The sequence below is a fragment of the Myxocyprinus asiaticus genome, chromosome 8 (assembly GCF_019703515.2).
Source record: "Myxocyprinus asiaticus isolate MX2 ecotype Aquarium Trade chromosome 8, UBuf_Myxa_2, whole genome shotgun sequence".
In the NCBI taxonomy this organism is placed as follows: domain Eukaryota; kingdom Metazoa; phylum Chordata; class Actinopteri; order Cypriniformes; family Catostomidae; genus Myxocyprinus; species Myxocyprinus asiaticus.
In genome coordinates, this window is record NC_059351.1 from 22,138,561 (window position 1) to 22,153,837 (window position 15,277).

Genomic DNA, 15,277 nt, shown 5'->3' on the forward strand with positions numbered 1-15,277 from the left:
GTGACTTTACTATTATTCTAAAATGTGAAAAAAAATAAAATAAAATAAAAAAAATAAAAATAAAGCATGAGTAAGTGACCCTAAACTTTTGAACGGTAGTATATATATATATATATATATATATATATAATACATTACTTTATACAACAACAAATAAATTAAGAGTAAAAATGTACATACATGGATTCAAAAATGCAAATTTAAAAATTGTCTCTAAATGCTTTTAAGAAATGTGAATACAGTACACTTTAATATTCTGTAATTTTAAAATAAATTAAAGGACATTTTAAAATAAAAATTATAATAAAAAATAAAACATTATTAAGTAAATAAAAATGAAAAAAAGTTTTAAATACATTACACTTTAATATTGTCATATTTAAATATTTAACAAAAAATGAAAATGTTGCCTACATTTTTATCGCAATAAAAAATCTAACAAACAAAAAACAGAATTTCATAATTTATATTAATTATACGTCCACCCATAGTTCAACCAAAAATGTAAATTCTCTCATCATTTACTCAAGCCAAAGAAAGAAAGTCATATGCCATCCCAGATGTGTATGGCTTAATTTCTTCTGATGAACACAAACAATGATTTTTAGAAGAATAACTCAGCCCTGTAGGTCCTCACAATGCAAGTGAATGGTGACTAAAATTGTGAAGCTCCAAAAAGCAAATAAAGGCATCATAAAATCCACATGACTCTAGTGGTTAAATCCATATCTTCAGAATCGATATGATAGGTGTGAGTGAGAAACAAATCAATATTTAAATCCTTTTCTACTATAAATCTGCTTTCAAACAGTCCGCCTATGCACTTTTACAAGAGTTCTGTTTTTTGCCGATTTCGCATTATTTGTGCATATCGCCACCTATATGGCAGTTTTTGCTACTGTCTCCTTAAGACATTTGTATATTACCGCTGTTTTGATTGGTTGACATCTGTGTATGACTTCTGAATGGGTGGACAGGTACTGGTGTGTTGCATTGCCAATGTTATAGTAAGTCTACATGGTACATCATATGTTTTCAAACAACAAGGAAAATGTGGTTTTCCATGACATGTCCACCTTAACACTTCAAATACACTAAAACTAGAGTTAAATCGTAAAAATCTATCAACTGAACTGGTCCTAGCACAGCAGCTGAATGTAATAACTGGTTGTGTGTTTGTGGTAGACGGCTCTTAGACTGGCACAGCAGCCTCAAACTTCACAGTCCCCAGTAGAGCCCTTCACTTTGACCTCAAGCGAGCTACTGATGGAAATCTAACCAAGCATCACGGGCAATTTGAGTCCTCAGAGTAAACAAACACAAGTGCTCTTCAAAGGCCGAGCCCAAACAGAGAATGGCAGCTGGGCAGAGCGAACCGCACCACTGCAGGTCCATTCATAGAGATCTCTGGATTTAAACAGTCCTCCCACACCACACGGGGGAATTAAAGCCTTAAAGGACACGTGACGAGTGGAAGTACTTTTAATAAGCATCATATACCTGTAGCTTTGCAATGCTCACTTTGAATTCAAATTAGTTTTGGGAGGTTATTACACAAGTATAATTAATCATTATCAAACTGCTCCTCTATCCTCTATCCTCCTACAATCCTCACTTCTAGCTTAAGGGGATTTTGCAAGAGAGTTAGAGTCTCTGGAATTCTAATTAATTACCTGTTTGAAAACAGGAAGTCAAATGTGAATCTATGCAATCTAATTATAATTAAATTTGAGTCTGCAGAATTTCAATTTCAATTACCTGTACATAAGCATAAAGTCATATCAACAGAATCATAATTTAAGTTAACCGTATGGCTATAAAAAGCCAGTTTAAAGAGTTTATATATTACATACAGTTAACTAAAATTATGATTATAGTTTTAGGACTCCAATTTTTTTTATATAAGTTTTTAAAATTTAGACAGAAACAATACATTTAATTTCAGTCTAATCTTAATCCTAGTTACCTGTGTGGGTACAGAAGTAAACATTTTAATCTACTGGAATTATAATTGTAATTACCAGTACATTTGAATTATACCAGTCAAAAATGAATTATACAGAATCATAATTTTAGTTACCCATTTTAATTACTTTCTGTACAGATACAGGAAGTACAATTTTAATGAATGGAATTTGAATTTTAGATATACCTATGGATAACTTAATTGAATCAATTGGGAAAATGTAATTAAATTTCAATAATTATTTAATCTAATTAAATTATAAAGTTAAATAATATTTTATATATATATATATATATATATATATATATATATATATATATATATATATATATAGATAGATAGATAGATAGATAGATACACAAAGTCAAAATAAAGTGGATTAAATTATATTTTAAATGTTTATTATTATTATTATTATTTATTTATTTGTTTATTTATTTTTTACCCATATGGAATCATATTTTTTGTCTGTCTCAATTTGCATAATTGTACTACATAGAAATTACATAATAGTATATACTTTGCTGGTGATGGGAAGTACATACTTGTGGCAGTATGGCAGAATTGGAACATAATAAAATTATAAACATTATAAAATTGTGTCTTTATACTACAGACTTCTACTACACAATTCAAAAAAACATAATGGTACTAAAACTAGCTAAATTATCTTCGATTTTATGGTGAAATATGACCTGGACATTTTTTAGTGTGATTCACCCATGGACAGATTTGTGCAGATATGAAAAACAACCATTTATATTTGAGAGAATTTGTAGCAGTTCATGCATCATGCTGACTCTTCGTTTACATCCATTTTTACATTCACATTTCATTATAGATATTTGAAACTGTTATACAGTACGTCACATTACAGAATAAAGTTTGTTTTCATCTCACATTTTTGCCAAGTAATCATTTGAAAATGGCAGCTTAATGCGTTTTCTCCAGTGAGTAACTTACATTGAACTGACCTGTATTATAGCACGGTACACCAATAACACCTTCCAAGTTTTAATTGTTTTTGCCACAATGGTGTCATTCCATTGGGTTCCCATGCGCCACAGTCACTCATTCGCCTTGAGCTACCCACAATACACCTTTTCATCACCCTAATTGACAATCAAGCCTTAAATCATCCACTTCTCGCCCTCTTTTTTTTTTTTCCAGAAATATAACGATATCCATCTTGCACTATTTCCAGGGGCATTTATGAGTTCAATGGAGGGGTAAACCCTAATGAAATGATCAAATACCTTTTCTCTCCATTCTTTTATCGAAAGCTCACGCCGATCAATGCCATCATCAAGTTTACTGTAATAGGTTCCATACGAGCTCAAATTAATAACACAGAGGTTTAATGACACAACTGCGAGATTGGCAAATCATCTGTCTTCTAGATCGATTTGCGCCATGGTCCGCTCAAGAGTAATTTGGTCTATGAGAGGAAGGACGGCTAAAATGTTTTCCCTGTCTTTGTCCTTACAAGACTGCCTATTCTTATCACCTCATCTGCCCATGAGAAAAGTCACCCCTTAGTCCTAGTCAAAAATAGTGTGATAATGAAAACTAGAGACTTTTTTATGCAGGAAATGTGATGTAAAGCAATAATGAATAAAATAAGTAACTACAATTTGGTCAAAATGTTCCAAGTAATTAAAACTAACTTTGCAATGTGATATCTGTCCTCAGTGCCACTCAAACAAACTGACTCCTTAATTAACAATTCAGCATGAGCTTCTATATATGGCACCCATTAATAAATTATCATACATTCTGAAAAGGAATATCTCAGGTTAGGTTTGATTTTATTTCATCATTACACTCTGGTATATGTAATATTATCATATTGGTATGAAGGTACAGCCATTATGGCTTCAAGGTTTGACACAGATTGTTAGTATTTTGTGCAAAATGGAGACATCATAAAAGGGCATTGAAATCAGATGGTCTGTTTTATCGCTTGTGCTTGGACTATTGTCCAAAAAGTCGACATTTTGACCACGTTTTACTTTTTTATTTTTTTTTATTTTTGCAAAATAATATTATTATGTGGCTCCTTACACATATTGGGGCAGTTTCGAGGTGAAATATCCACTGTGTGGCGCTAAAAGTGAGTTACATTTTCTCCCTAACAGATTATGTTTTTAAGGTTAATGCTATATTGAGTTTAAAATAAACAATCCGACCACCCTACCCTAAATCTTAAACCTAAACCTGACCGATAGTGTCTGAAAAAGCAAATGTGAGATGAAAAATGCAATTGCTAAAGCAACCATGTCATTTTGTGGTGCATCTATGACACCTTCGTCTCTGGACCTTTGCAACTTTGAATTTGATCGTGCTCGAACAAGCTTGTAAATGTAGCTGGTAATGTAATGCAAATGTTAAAATGAGTCATGCGCTATAGTAAAAATGTCACAAGATAGCATTGCGTTAGGATCAAGGTGAAAAGTGTTTATGAACTGATAATATGCCGTTTTACTCGTGATTTGCGTGAAAGTGAATAAAAGTCGTTATTGATGTAGCGCCTCTAGTGTTCATTTCACCACAAAACTGCTACGGTACGCACAACAAGCCACATAAAAATCATTTTGCATAAATGTAGGCATCTATTTTGTTTTTATTAGACCAGGAAGCACAGTTAACATTGCACTCTTAAAACTGGCCTGTACGATCGAGAATTGTGCAGTGCAAATTGCGTTCAGGTGCTAAAGCAATATAGACAGCGTGTGCATATAAACAACACTATCAGCAGCGCAACTGTTGCTTTGTGAATTCCCCATTTGAGCTGCTTCTCATATATGATGTCAGGAAAAATAATATGCTGTAGTGATGGGAAGTCTTCCAGTTCTTTCGGACAGTTCGTTTCAATGAACTGGTTCAAAAAACCGATTCACCAGTTCATTTACGTCATTGCGTAATGACGTCACATACGTCATTACGCTAATATAATGCTAATATGCCAGCGTCTTAGAATACACACTCAAACACATTCAATAAAGCCATATGTAAGCTCATAGTGCTGATTGTTACATTTTATTTCAAAAGTTATAATAATAAGGGTGTTTATTGTCATCAGTGTTTCATTCAGTGATCTTACAGTACATCCTACATTAAAGTTTTGCACCTAAAACACCCAATACTGACACTGATATACAAATGCGGATGTTCTACACATTTACAGAAACCATGATCCAGCTCATAACAACTTCAGATATAATGCATGCACAATACTCGATGGTAAAATTAATTTCTCGATTGAAACGTTTCGCCCCAGCAGCTCACTGATCAGCATTACTCAGTATTATGTCCGAATGAGGCGATTCTCAGTTCAGTGTACTGGTGTCTCACAAACTGCTGTGATCGATTCGATGTACTGTTGACGTTAGAGCTGCTGTTCCCAGATAAGTGTACTGTTAACATGAGAACTGCTGCGATCTACTTGATGTACTGTTGACTCAAGAGCTGCTGTCCTGGGATCAGTGTACTGTTGACTCGAGAACTGCTGCGAGCGACTCAATGTACTGTTGACTCGAGAGCTGCTGTGCTGTCTCCGGATCAGTGTACTGTTGAAATTACTGTTGTAATACAATCAAGTCATAAACATATTTCCAGTATGTTTTATTTGTTATACTTACGGCAGTACAGCAAAATACACCAGAAAAATACATTTCGCCCCTTAATCACACACATGCTCAATATCAGCAGCTCATCGGTTCTCAGTATGTCAGACACCTCCGAAAGAGGAGATTCTCAGCTCAGTGTACTGTTGACTTGAGAACTGCTGCGACTGGAGCGTTCAGTCAGATTTGTGAACTAGTTGGAGTGGTTCATTGCAAAGAAGAGTTTGGAACAGAGGCGTCTTTACATTAGGGCAAGTGGGGCTAAGCCCCAACAGAGATGGCGCTGTTGTGCAAATTGCATGACATCATCATACATCTATTTTAAGAAATAATATATTTTACGCAACTTAAATTTATACAAGAAAAAAGTAGATATTCTTTTGAAAAATTATATTATTATTAAGGTCTGTTGCGTAAAAGCCATTTAATTGTTCTCATTTGCTATGCGTCGTGCTAGCCCTTCATCCTCAATGTTTATCAGCGGAGGTCTGGAGAACATCGTGTGCATGTGCAATGATTACCTGAGGGGCTCGTTTGCCTTTGCCCCTGAGCCAATCAAAAGCTTTGATCATATGTATGTCAAGCTGTTGACATGAGCCGTGGAAGTTACGGCTCTTGATTGCAGACCTGCATAGTGAGTGAACTTCATTGGTAAGTTTTAAAAGCTAATTTCATTCTAATGTGTTGCTGATTGGATTAGTTTTAGTGTACTGCTCATCATTTCAACGTATTCCATTGCGTTGAGGTGTTGTGTTGTTGATGCATTGGTTTGTATTAGATTACAATGACTGCTAAATATTGAGAGTCTATTCGTTTTGATTAGTTTTGTTATGCTGTTCATTCGAGTGAGATAAAATGCACACCCTTTGACGATTTTCCTATTTATAGTTTGCTTTCATGGTCACTTGATCTTTTTGACGTGGGTGTGTAGTTTTAGTGGTGTTCTGTGCTGAGATGAAATTATTAGGGATGTTTGTGTGTGACATCATGTTCAGATTCATTAGAAAAAAGTCTTTATTCGTCACTCTCTGTAAAATTTCTGTCATGATCTATTTTTATCCGTCAAACATGTTTTTATTTTATGAGTACTAGGGCATTGAGGGGCGTAGCATCCATTATAATGGCACAAACATGACACTAGGGCTGCAACTAACGATTATTTTGATTATTGATTAATCTAACGATTATTAGAATGATTATTTGACTGTTCGGCGGTTATTGCATCGATTAATCTTTAGCTTTTAACCGATTATTCAGCTTGTGCCCGACATAAAAAGTTGTATTAAATGTGCTTACTAACAATAAAGACAAAATCATCTTTTACAAATACCTCTAAATGACAATCACTGAATTAAAAAAAATACTTTTTATTAATTTTAATTTAGTAAAGAAATTCACTATAAAAAAATTATATTGTTATCAAGTGTTTTTGTCTTGTTTTCCATTTAAAATTGTATAAACATCCTTAAAACAAGATACATTTACTTAAAAAGCAACATATATTACATAATGTATCTTAAATATAAGTGTATTTTGTATATAAGTGTATTTTTTCACTTGGTTATACTTCTGCGATTGCAGTAAAGACAAAATATACTTATATTCAAGATCTATTTTCTAAAAGCAAGTCTAAATATCTTATATGCTGCTTCTCAGGTGAATGCATCTTTTTTAAAGGATTTTTTAGATATTTTAAAATATTTGTATTTTTAATATTAAATTCAACATTCTCAGATAAAAAAATAAAAAAATAAAAAAAATATTCTGCAGTATAGCTACTAAAGAATATGTACATTGTTTTAAAGGAGCTTTAGATATTTATATTGGAAAACAAGCCAAAACAAAAACAAATCAAAAACGTATTTTGTTGCAGTGTATAATGGGGCGAAGACTACCCCCTCTCACCTTTCTGTTCACTCCAATCCATCTTTAACTCACAAAAAAACAAACTCTCTCTTATTAATAAAGCTGCATATTGCTAATTGTTTCACGATAAGGAATGCACAGTGACACATATATTATGATTCAGTAAGTTGCGAGCCATCACGTTATAATCAAGCTGCATTAAGCGTGCACGCTCGAGGGATGAGCATCCCCGTGCCAGAGTGTGCATCAGCCAGGTACAGTTTCAATTTCACCCTTAGATAGGGACACTTCACGCAACTCATAGAAGAGGCACTGACAGCACAGAGAAATGCCAGTTCCCTATCTGTCACTCACTCGACATTGTGTCGATGTAGTGACACTAGGGTTCACTCTTGGGAGCCCGAGACACCTCTGGTCTTTGATAAAAGGCCAATGAAAATTGGCGAGTGGTATTTGCATGCCACTCCCCCGGACATACGGGTATAAAAGGAGCTGGTATGCAACCACTCATTCAGATTTTCTCTTCGGAGCCGAACGGTCATGCTCACTGAGCTGAATTCCCACGACTGTTCATTCACCTCTGCTGGATCTGACGGCGCATTTCAGTGACTTCTCCCTCCTCTGCACTGGTGCACTGCAGAGAATGCCCCTGGGCACTTTGGCAGAAATAAGAGTATATTTCTCTAAAAGAGCGGCACACACGGAACGTCTTTTTAGAGACACGTCTTTTTAAAGATGCCTTTCCGATTGTGTGTTATTCCTGGTTGCGCTCGTTATCTCTCGCCTTCTGACGGTCACGATCACTGTCTTTCGTGTCTGGGCACTGCTCACGCGGAGACAGCATTCATGGATGGTCATGTACTCAGGACATGTCCATGGCAACAATGCGGTCGCGGCTCGCCTTCGTATGAAAGCAAGCCACCCATCTCTTTTCTGGGTTTGGAGTTGGACTCAGTCTCTTTGACAGCATGCCTCACGAACGAGCGCACCCAGTCGGTGTTGGCCTGTTTGAAGGCGTTCAAACAGAAAACAGCGGTTCCACTGAAACATTTTCAGAGGCTCCTGGGGCATATGGCATCCTCAGCGGTGGCCACCCCGCTCGGGTTGATGCATATGAGACCGCTTCAGCACTAGCTTCAGACTCGAGACCCGAGATGGGCATGGCACCGCGGGACACATCGCGTGGTCATCACGCCAGTCTGTCACCGTCTTTTCAGCCCTTGGACTGACCTCTCGTTTCTACAGGCAGGTGTTCCCCTAGAACTGGTCTCCAGGCGCGTCATGGTCACGATGGTCTGTGCGTCATGGTCACACACCGCCAGTTCACGTAACACAGTTCAGCCAGTTGTGGCGTTTCGTATGGGGACCCCTAGTGTCACTACATCGACACAACGTCAAGTGAGTGACAGATAGGGAAAGTCGTGGTTACTTGTGTAACCTCCATTCCCTGATGGAGGGAACGAGATGTTGTGTCCCTCCTGCCACAATGCTGAACCTTGCCTCGGCTCCTCAGCATAAAACCTGAATGAGTGGTTGCATACCAGCTCCTTTTTTACCCGTATGTCCGGGGGAGTGGCATGCAAATACCACTCACCAATTTTCATTGGCCTTTATCAAAGACCAGAGGTGTCTTGGGCTACCAAGAGTGACCCCTAGTGTCACTACATTGACACAACGTCTCGTTCCCTCCATCAGGGAACGGAGGTTACACAAGTAACCATGACGTTTCGGAGTTTGTACTTATTTACATTATCTGTTTCCATATTATTTGAACTTTAATAAAGCTATAACACATTAAATATAACTGCATTTAACAAGTTTTGCTTCAGTGGAGTGGTAGCTCCAGCTCCACTTATTCCACAATAAGAGAGTGCTTCTATATTTACTTATTTTGTATTTTTGCATTATTATTCCCTCATAATTTGCGATCTACATGACCTGAAGCTGTTTGGAAAGTTTAGAGTGCATCTGGACTGTGAGCTGTGTAATTCTTCCTCTCCTCAGTCAGGTGCGAACTGCAGTGCTGCTTTCACGCATCATCATTATAGTTTAATGTGATCTCATGTTACGTTAAATGAGATCAAACGACTATTCGACAATGGAAATTTTTTATTGTTGATGTTGTCGATAACGTCGACTAATTGTTTCAGCCCTACATGACACTAAATAGGCTTTTATGATATATTTTTTGACTTCCCATGTTTGAGTCCGGTGAAACTTCTACCTGTCAATCAACTGCTGCGCTAAAACAAGGTTTTTAAACTTTTCCGGTAAAAGCACATACACACATGCGCAAGTTCACAGAACTTCATAGCCCCTGATGTGAACATAAAACACAAGGAAACACAACGACACGCAAGTACATCTCCAGACTTTTGCTCAAAGTGCTGGTGTATTAGTTAAATCCTTTGGGTAATCCGATTGCAAATCGATGTAGACTCAAAGAAGGATAGATGGTTCTTAAGGCATTGTCAACAGGCTATGTATTGATCATTTATTTCACATTCTGTCACTGCTCACCAACCTGTTTCATGTTGTATGTGTTAGATTAGTTTTATGTTTAGAATAGCAATAAAGTTTGTCTGTATTTAAAGATAATTTGACTGTGGTATATTTTGATAAATAATCTCATCCCTGTTTTTAAAAGATTTCGCTTCAAAGCTGTACCTAAATATGTGTAATATTATTTTCAATAAGCCATGAGAATAATATTACTCCAATAAGTGAATTAACCATAATTCCCTTATTAAAGCTAATTCCTTACAGTAGAAATTGTGAGCGGATACAACAAGATGTTATATTACAATTTTAATGGTGGAGAATTTTATTCAGACAAATAATCTAGTTATTTGTCATTTATCTAATTTATAATGGTTGTCGAACGCGACTAATTCCATTATAAATTTCCTTACATAATAATATAGAATAAGAACAGTTTAAATTAATTCCTAGCTCACACATACTGTTTTCCTACATATAAAGGTGGAAGAATGCGTGCAAAGATCTAAATAAGTTATTTGATGTAATTCGCTACAAATGTTAGGCAGGTGGTTTTAATGTTGTGGCTGATCGGTTTATATGTCACCACTGATGTGTTGTTCATTTGAATCACACTTTTTTATACTGTAGTTCTAGTCAGAATAATTTCAGAGTCCGATATATTGCCAGTTACTGTATTTTAGATTCTTTATATGTCATTTTAGCCCTATTGAACTTGTTCGGGGTGCTCATGCTGTGTTTGGTCATTCGAATGAGTACATCTTTTCAAGTAGACAGCGCGGTTGAACAGTGGCGTGTCGTTAGAAGTTGCTGATGTCATTTTGTGACATCATGCGTTCCATAGCACTCTCGCACCAACCCCCATTGAAGGGATCTTATGTGCTATTAGCCCAGCGGTGTGGCAGCAGCTGAGGCGGCCATCACCCGAGTGCTCTCTGAAATGTTTTCAGAGGAATCATTCTCCCCAACTTGAAGCTTTACATGTGATAGAGAATAAATTAACTGCGTGCATCTGCGGATGCACATGTTGTGCGAGAGAATTCTTACTGAGTTGACTCTCAACCTCAGCTGCTACAGATGTGCAAGCAAAAAAAGTTTTTGTGCTTGCCACTCTGGGCTTTTGATTGCGATAAAGTTGGCAGAAGAAAAGTTTTTCTCTGCCTAGTCTTTTTGAATGGAAAGGTGATTAGGGTCTGGTTCAGTTGACTTAAGCCTTTGGAATAAGAAAGTAACAGCTTCAAAAGCCATTTAAGAGGTTCTTCACCTCTGAACACAGTATAAGCGTGTCCTGCACTCAATCGTGGAGGACACAACGGCGTTGAAGGGCGAGGCAGCTGCCTCACACATTAAAATGTGTATCTGTGCATCACGGTTCCCACCTGGAAATACCTGTTAACATGCTCAAAACATTTGCTTGAAGTGCGAGAGGGCACAGAGTCTTGGTTTCTGGCCGAGAGTGTGTGGGTTTGTGGCAGAGTGAGGAGGAAAAAAGAGAACTTTTTTCGAGTATGTAACTGTATCTCTGAGCAACAGCTTCGAGATGCATTCGAGATTCATTTTCATGTTTTCAAGAACACACGATTTTAACTCTCACGGCAGTGATTGCAGGGAGAAGAGACATGAACCGAGCCTTCTTCTGGGTTGGGGCAAACAATAGTTTGGGGGGACTTCTGGTTACCTCGTTTGCCAATCTGACATAGTCAGAAGTGCTTCGGCTGGCCCAAGGGTTTTCCCCCCTGTGGTGCAGGCCTGGCAATTCATTGAAGAGCGCAAAGTCGGGATTCCATTCATCTATGTCCTCCATGTGGTTCAGCACGGTAGAGGCGTTCACTCCTGAAACGTACATGTGAGCTGATTAAGGTGCGCGCCAAGTTTTGGAGAGTTTGGCATACATTCTCGGTGAGAATGGCACCATACGCCAGGGCATAGTAGAGGTGTTCACTCCTGAAATGTAAAAAATTACAGTAGTACCAAGGTACAATTTGGTTTTTTGTTTTGTGGCTGATTCTATGTGTGAATGGAACAGTAGAATCACAAATGTTAAAAAAGGGAATCAAATACTTTATTTCAAACAAGATCAACATCTGAGCCAAATAAATAATAAAAACAAGCAACTGTTTAATTACAGAACACAACTGTTTATTTGGCATCTTCTTGGCATTTTCAAAGATAATGTTTAAGGAAATGTACACATTACTGCCCTGACACTGTTACTTATTTTAACAAACTGTCTTTCATGTAGACAAATTATGGCATTTGTTTAGCTGCAAGGGACGTTATAAAGAAACAATATGTCTACAGATTTCAAAATGTGTGCATGAGGAACAACCTAAAGGGTAAAATCTATTTACTGCCACTAAATGAATCGATACATTACACATTTTTATGCCTATGTGACAGTCATATATACAACTCTGTAGGGTTTATAGAAAGAAATTTAATGTGTACTTAGCCATGCCATCTCAATGGCTTTCTCAAGGGTCTGTTGAGTTATTTACCATGTGACACTTCAGTCATTTGACTGGCATGTCTGGGCATAATTAGATTAGTTAGAGGTTAATAAATGTCAATTGCCATCTGTAGATCTCAGACTTTGATAATTTAGTTTTTTAAATTCACATAATTGAATTTGTTTGTTAACACAAAAGGGGTAATTTAAAGACAACATGAAATCAAAACTGATTCTATTTACTTTATTAACACACGTTCCTGGTCTTGTTATGCATGTTTCTGTTGTTGTTGTTGTTGTTTTTTGTAGACTTTAAATGACTGAAATAGCAAAATTCAATGCATGAAATGTTTGACTAAACAAACAGCAAAATCTACTCATGCAAAGGTTTTTTTTCTCTCTCTCTAGATATAGACAAACAAGAGAGGTCTTTCTTTTCAAATCAGTTGAAGCATCACAACCTGTGTTGTGTGTGTTTTGTTGATAAGATCATGTAAGTGAGTGTTTGATTGGGTCTTCTCTCATGCTGTGACAGATGCCATGCTGCTGGTCGCTGATAGACTTGAAGGGCCCTTTAATATTGAAGCCGTCATGGAGCCAATCGATGTGAAGATCTCTGAAGCCATCATGATCATGCAGGACAACAGTATGCAAGTTTCTTCCAAGGTATGTCAGCAAACACGCACACAAACATTTAGGCAGACATTATCATCAATGGTCTCATTACATTCTACTATGAGTTTTGTTTGTAGAAATAAGCTTAAATGAAAGGCAGTACAATAAATAATGGCGTGATGTATAAAAGTATCTTTTTTTTTTTTAAGTTGCAGTAATGAAAATTTGATTTATTCAATTATTTCTTTATTTACTTGCAATGCAATGCAATGAAATAAAATAATATTTGTGTATCTTTCTATCCAGGCATGTTTTTCTTCTTCTTTTTTTTTTTTTATATAAATAATAGATTAATAGATTTGGACACACAAAATGACTGTCAGGTTATTGACCGATGTAAAATATTTTGTTCATAGAAACATCACATTGTTACAAACACTACTGTCCAAAGAATTTCCCAATCCAGACAGTCTTTGACAATGCTTTTCTATATATGTAAATATTTGGAGGGTATTCATTCACCCAAACCTGAAAGAATATTTCCTGATTGAATATTTCTTCAATATAGCATTTAAAGTTAGCCTTAGGATGAAAAAAAATAAAGAAACATGTTTAAATAGATATTATAAAAAATAAAAATAAAACATTATATAATAATATATAACATTATACATATAATGTTTAGTTATAAAATAAAGAAGTATGTTAAAATGGATAATATAAATAAAAAAGAAAGTATTTGTACAAAATGTAGTTATAATGTTAAATAAATATGCATGGCTATCATAAAACATGTTACATGTTAAACCACATCGCAGGTATCAAAACTTTCCAAAGGAACTTTCAAATTCAAGAATATTTGCTGTAAATCTCTGTTTGCGTTCAACAGATAGGCCGGTAAAAAATAATAATAATAATAATAAATAAATAAATGTGTCGTGGAAAAAGGAAGAATGGATGGATGGATGGATGGGTGGGTGGGTGGAAAGTAGAAAAAGCAAGGAAGGAAGAAAGGAAGGAAGGAAGGAAGAAAAAGAAAAGCAGGAAAAAAAGAAAGGCAGGCAGAAAAAGAAAGAAAGAAAAAAGAAAGGGGAAAAGGAAGGAAGGAAGGAAGGATGGATGGATGGATGGATGGATAGATGGATGGAAGGGAGAAAGAAAGAAATGAATAAAAAGCAAAATGAAGGAAAGAAGGAAAAAAGGAATGAAAAAATTAACGAAAATAAGAAAGGAAGGAAAAAATTAAAGGAAAAAAGATGGAAGGAAAAAATATGGAATGAAGGAAGGAAAAAAGAGCAAAAGGAAGGAAAAAAGAATGAAAAGAAGAAAGGAAGGAATGAAGGGAATGAGTAAAGAGAGGAAGGAAAGAAAAGAAGGAATATACAGTGTGTTATAATGCTGTGGTCCGCTTTTACATTAAAAGCTTTTGCAAAGCAGTTTGTAAATCAGTATGTACATGTCAACCAGAGACTTTGAACGGGAATCATGGTGATAGATAGTGCAACATCAGCTCAAGGACATCCTTCTGCCATGAGAGCCAGGGATGACATTCAAATGTTCCATCAGTGTCAGCTTGCCCCGAATTCATTGCATCTACAAGACGTCAGCATGTGAACTAAAAGTATACATTATTTCTCTCAGATTCATTAGATTGAAAACCGTTTTAAGAGAGGTTGCCTCTCATTTACTTGGCATCTGCAGAAATCATATTGAAAAATGTCAACTTCAGTCAACTTTTACTTTCATTGCATCTTTTTCCATATAATGGGAAACTTTTGTTCCCCTGTAAGAAAGAAAGCCATGTGGGTTTGGAAAAACATGAAGGTGATTAAATGATTAAATGTTTATCTTTGAATGGACTATCCCTTTTAAGAACCTATCAAATTAGGATATAGTGTTTGAAAAATGTGGCTCAAACTATACACACTGAATAAATGAACAACTCGAAGCAAGATATCTAAAGTTCCTTCCAAATCACCCTCAGCTTCATTTTTCATTTTCACCTTTTTTAAATTGCTTCTGTTTTTGTATCCGAACCACTAAAACAGATGCTTTCTCACTTGGTAATTATAGGTATTCCAAGGATGCGGTCATCCCAAGCCAGCTGGAATTGGCCGGTCTGCCCGTGGGATCTCGGATATGTTCAACAGTCGATTCAGACCATTCAGCCCAGAAGAGAGGCCCACCACGGCAGCTGGCACCAGCCTCGATAGACTGGTGAGTGGGTAGCAGGGAGGGTGGTGCAGTTTAGGAGGG

The 15,277-nt window shown here is 36.3% G+C and overlaps 1 protein-coding gene across 1 annotated transcript in view; it reads left to right on the plus strand.

Annotated features, from left to right (window-relative positions):
* LOC127444927 (glypican-6-like) overlaps positions 1-15,277 on the plus strand; it is a 397,241-nt gene that overhangs the window by 320,835 nt on the left and 61,129 nt on the right. Inside the window, exons 5-6 of the mRNA XM_051704591.1 lie at positions 12,942-13,072; positions 15,095-15,238. Coding sequence (XP_051560551.1) covers positions 12,942-13,072; positions 15,095-15,238 — 275 coding nt within the window. The remainder of the gene's footprint in view (positions 1-12,941; positions 13,073-15,094; positions 15,239-15,277) is intronic.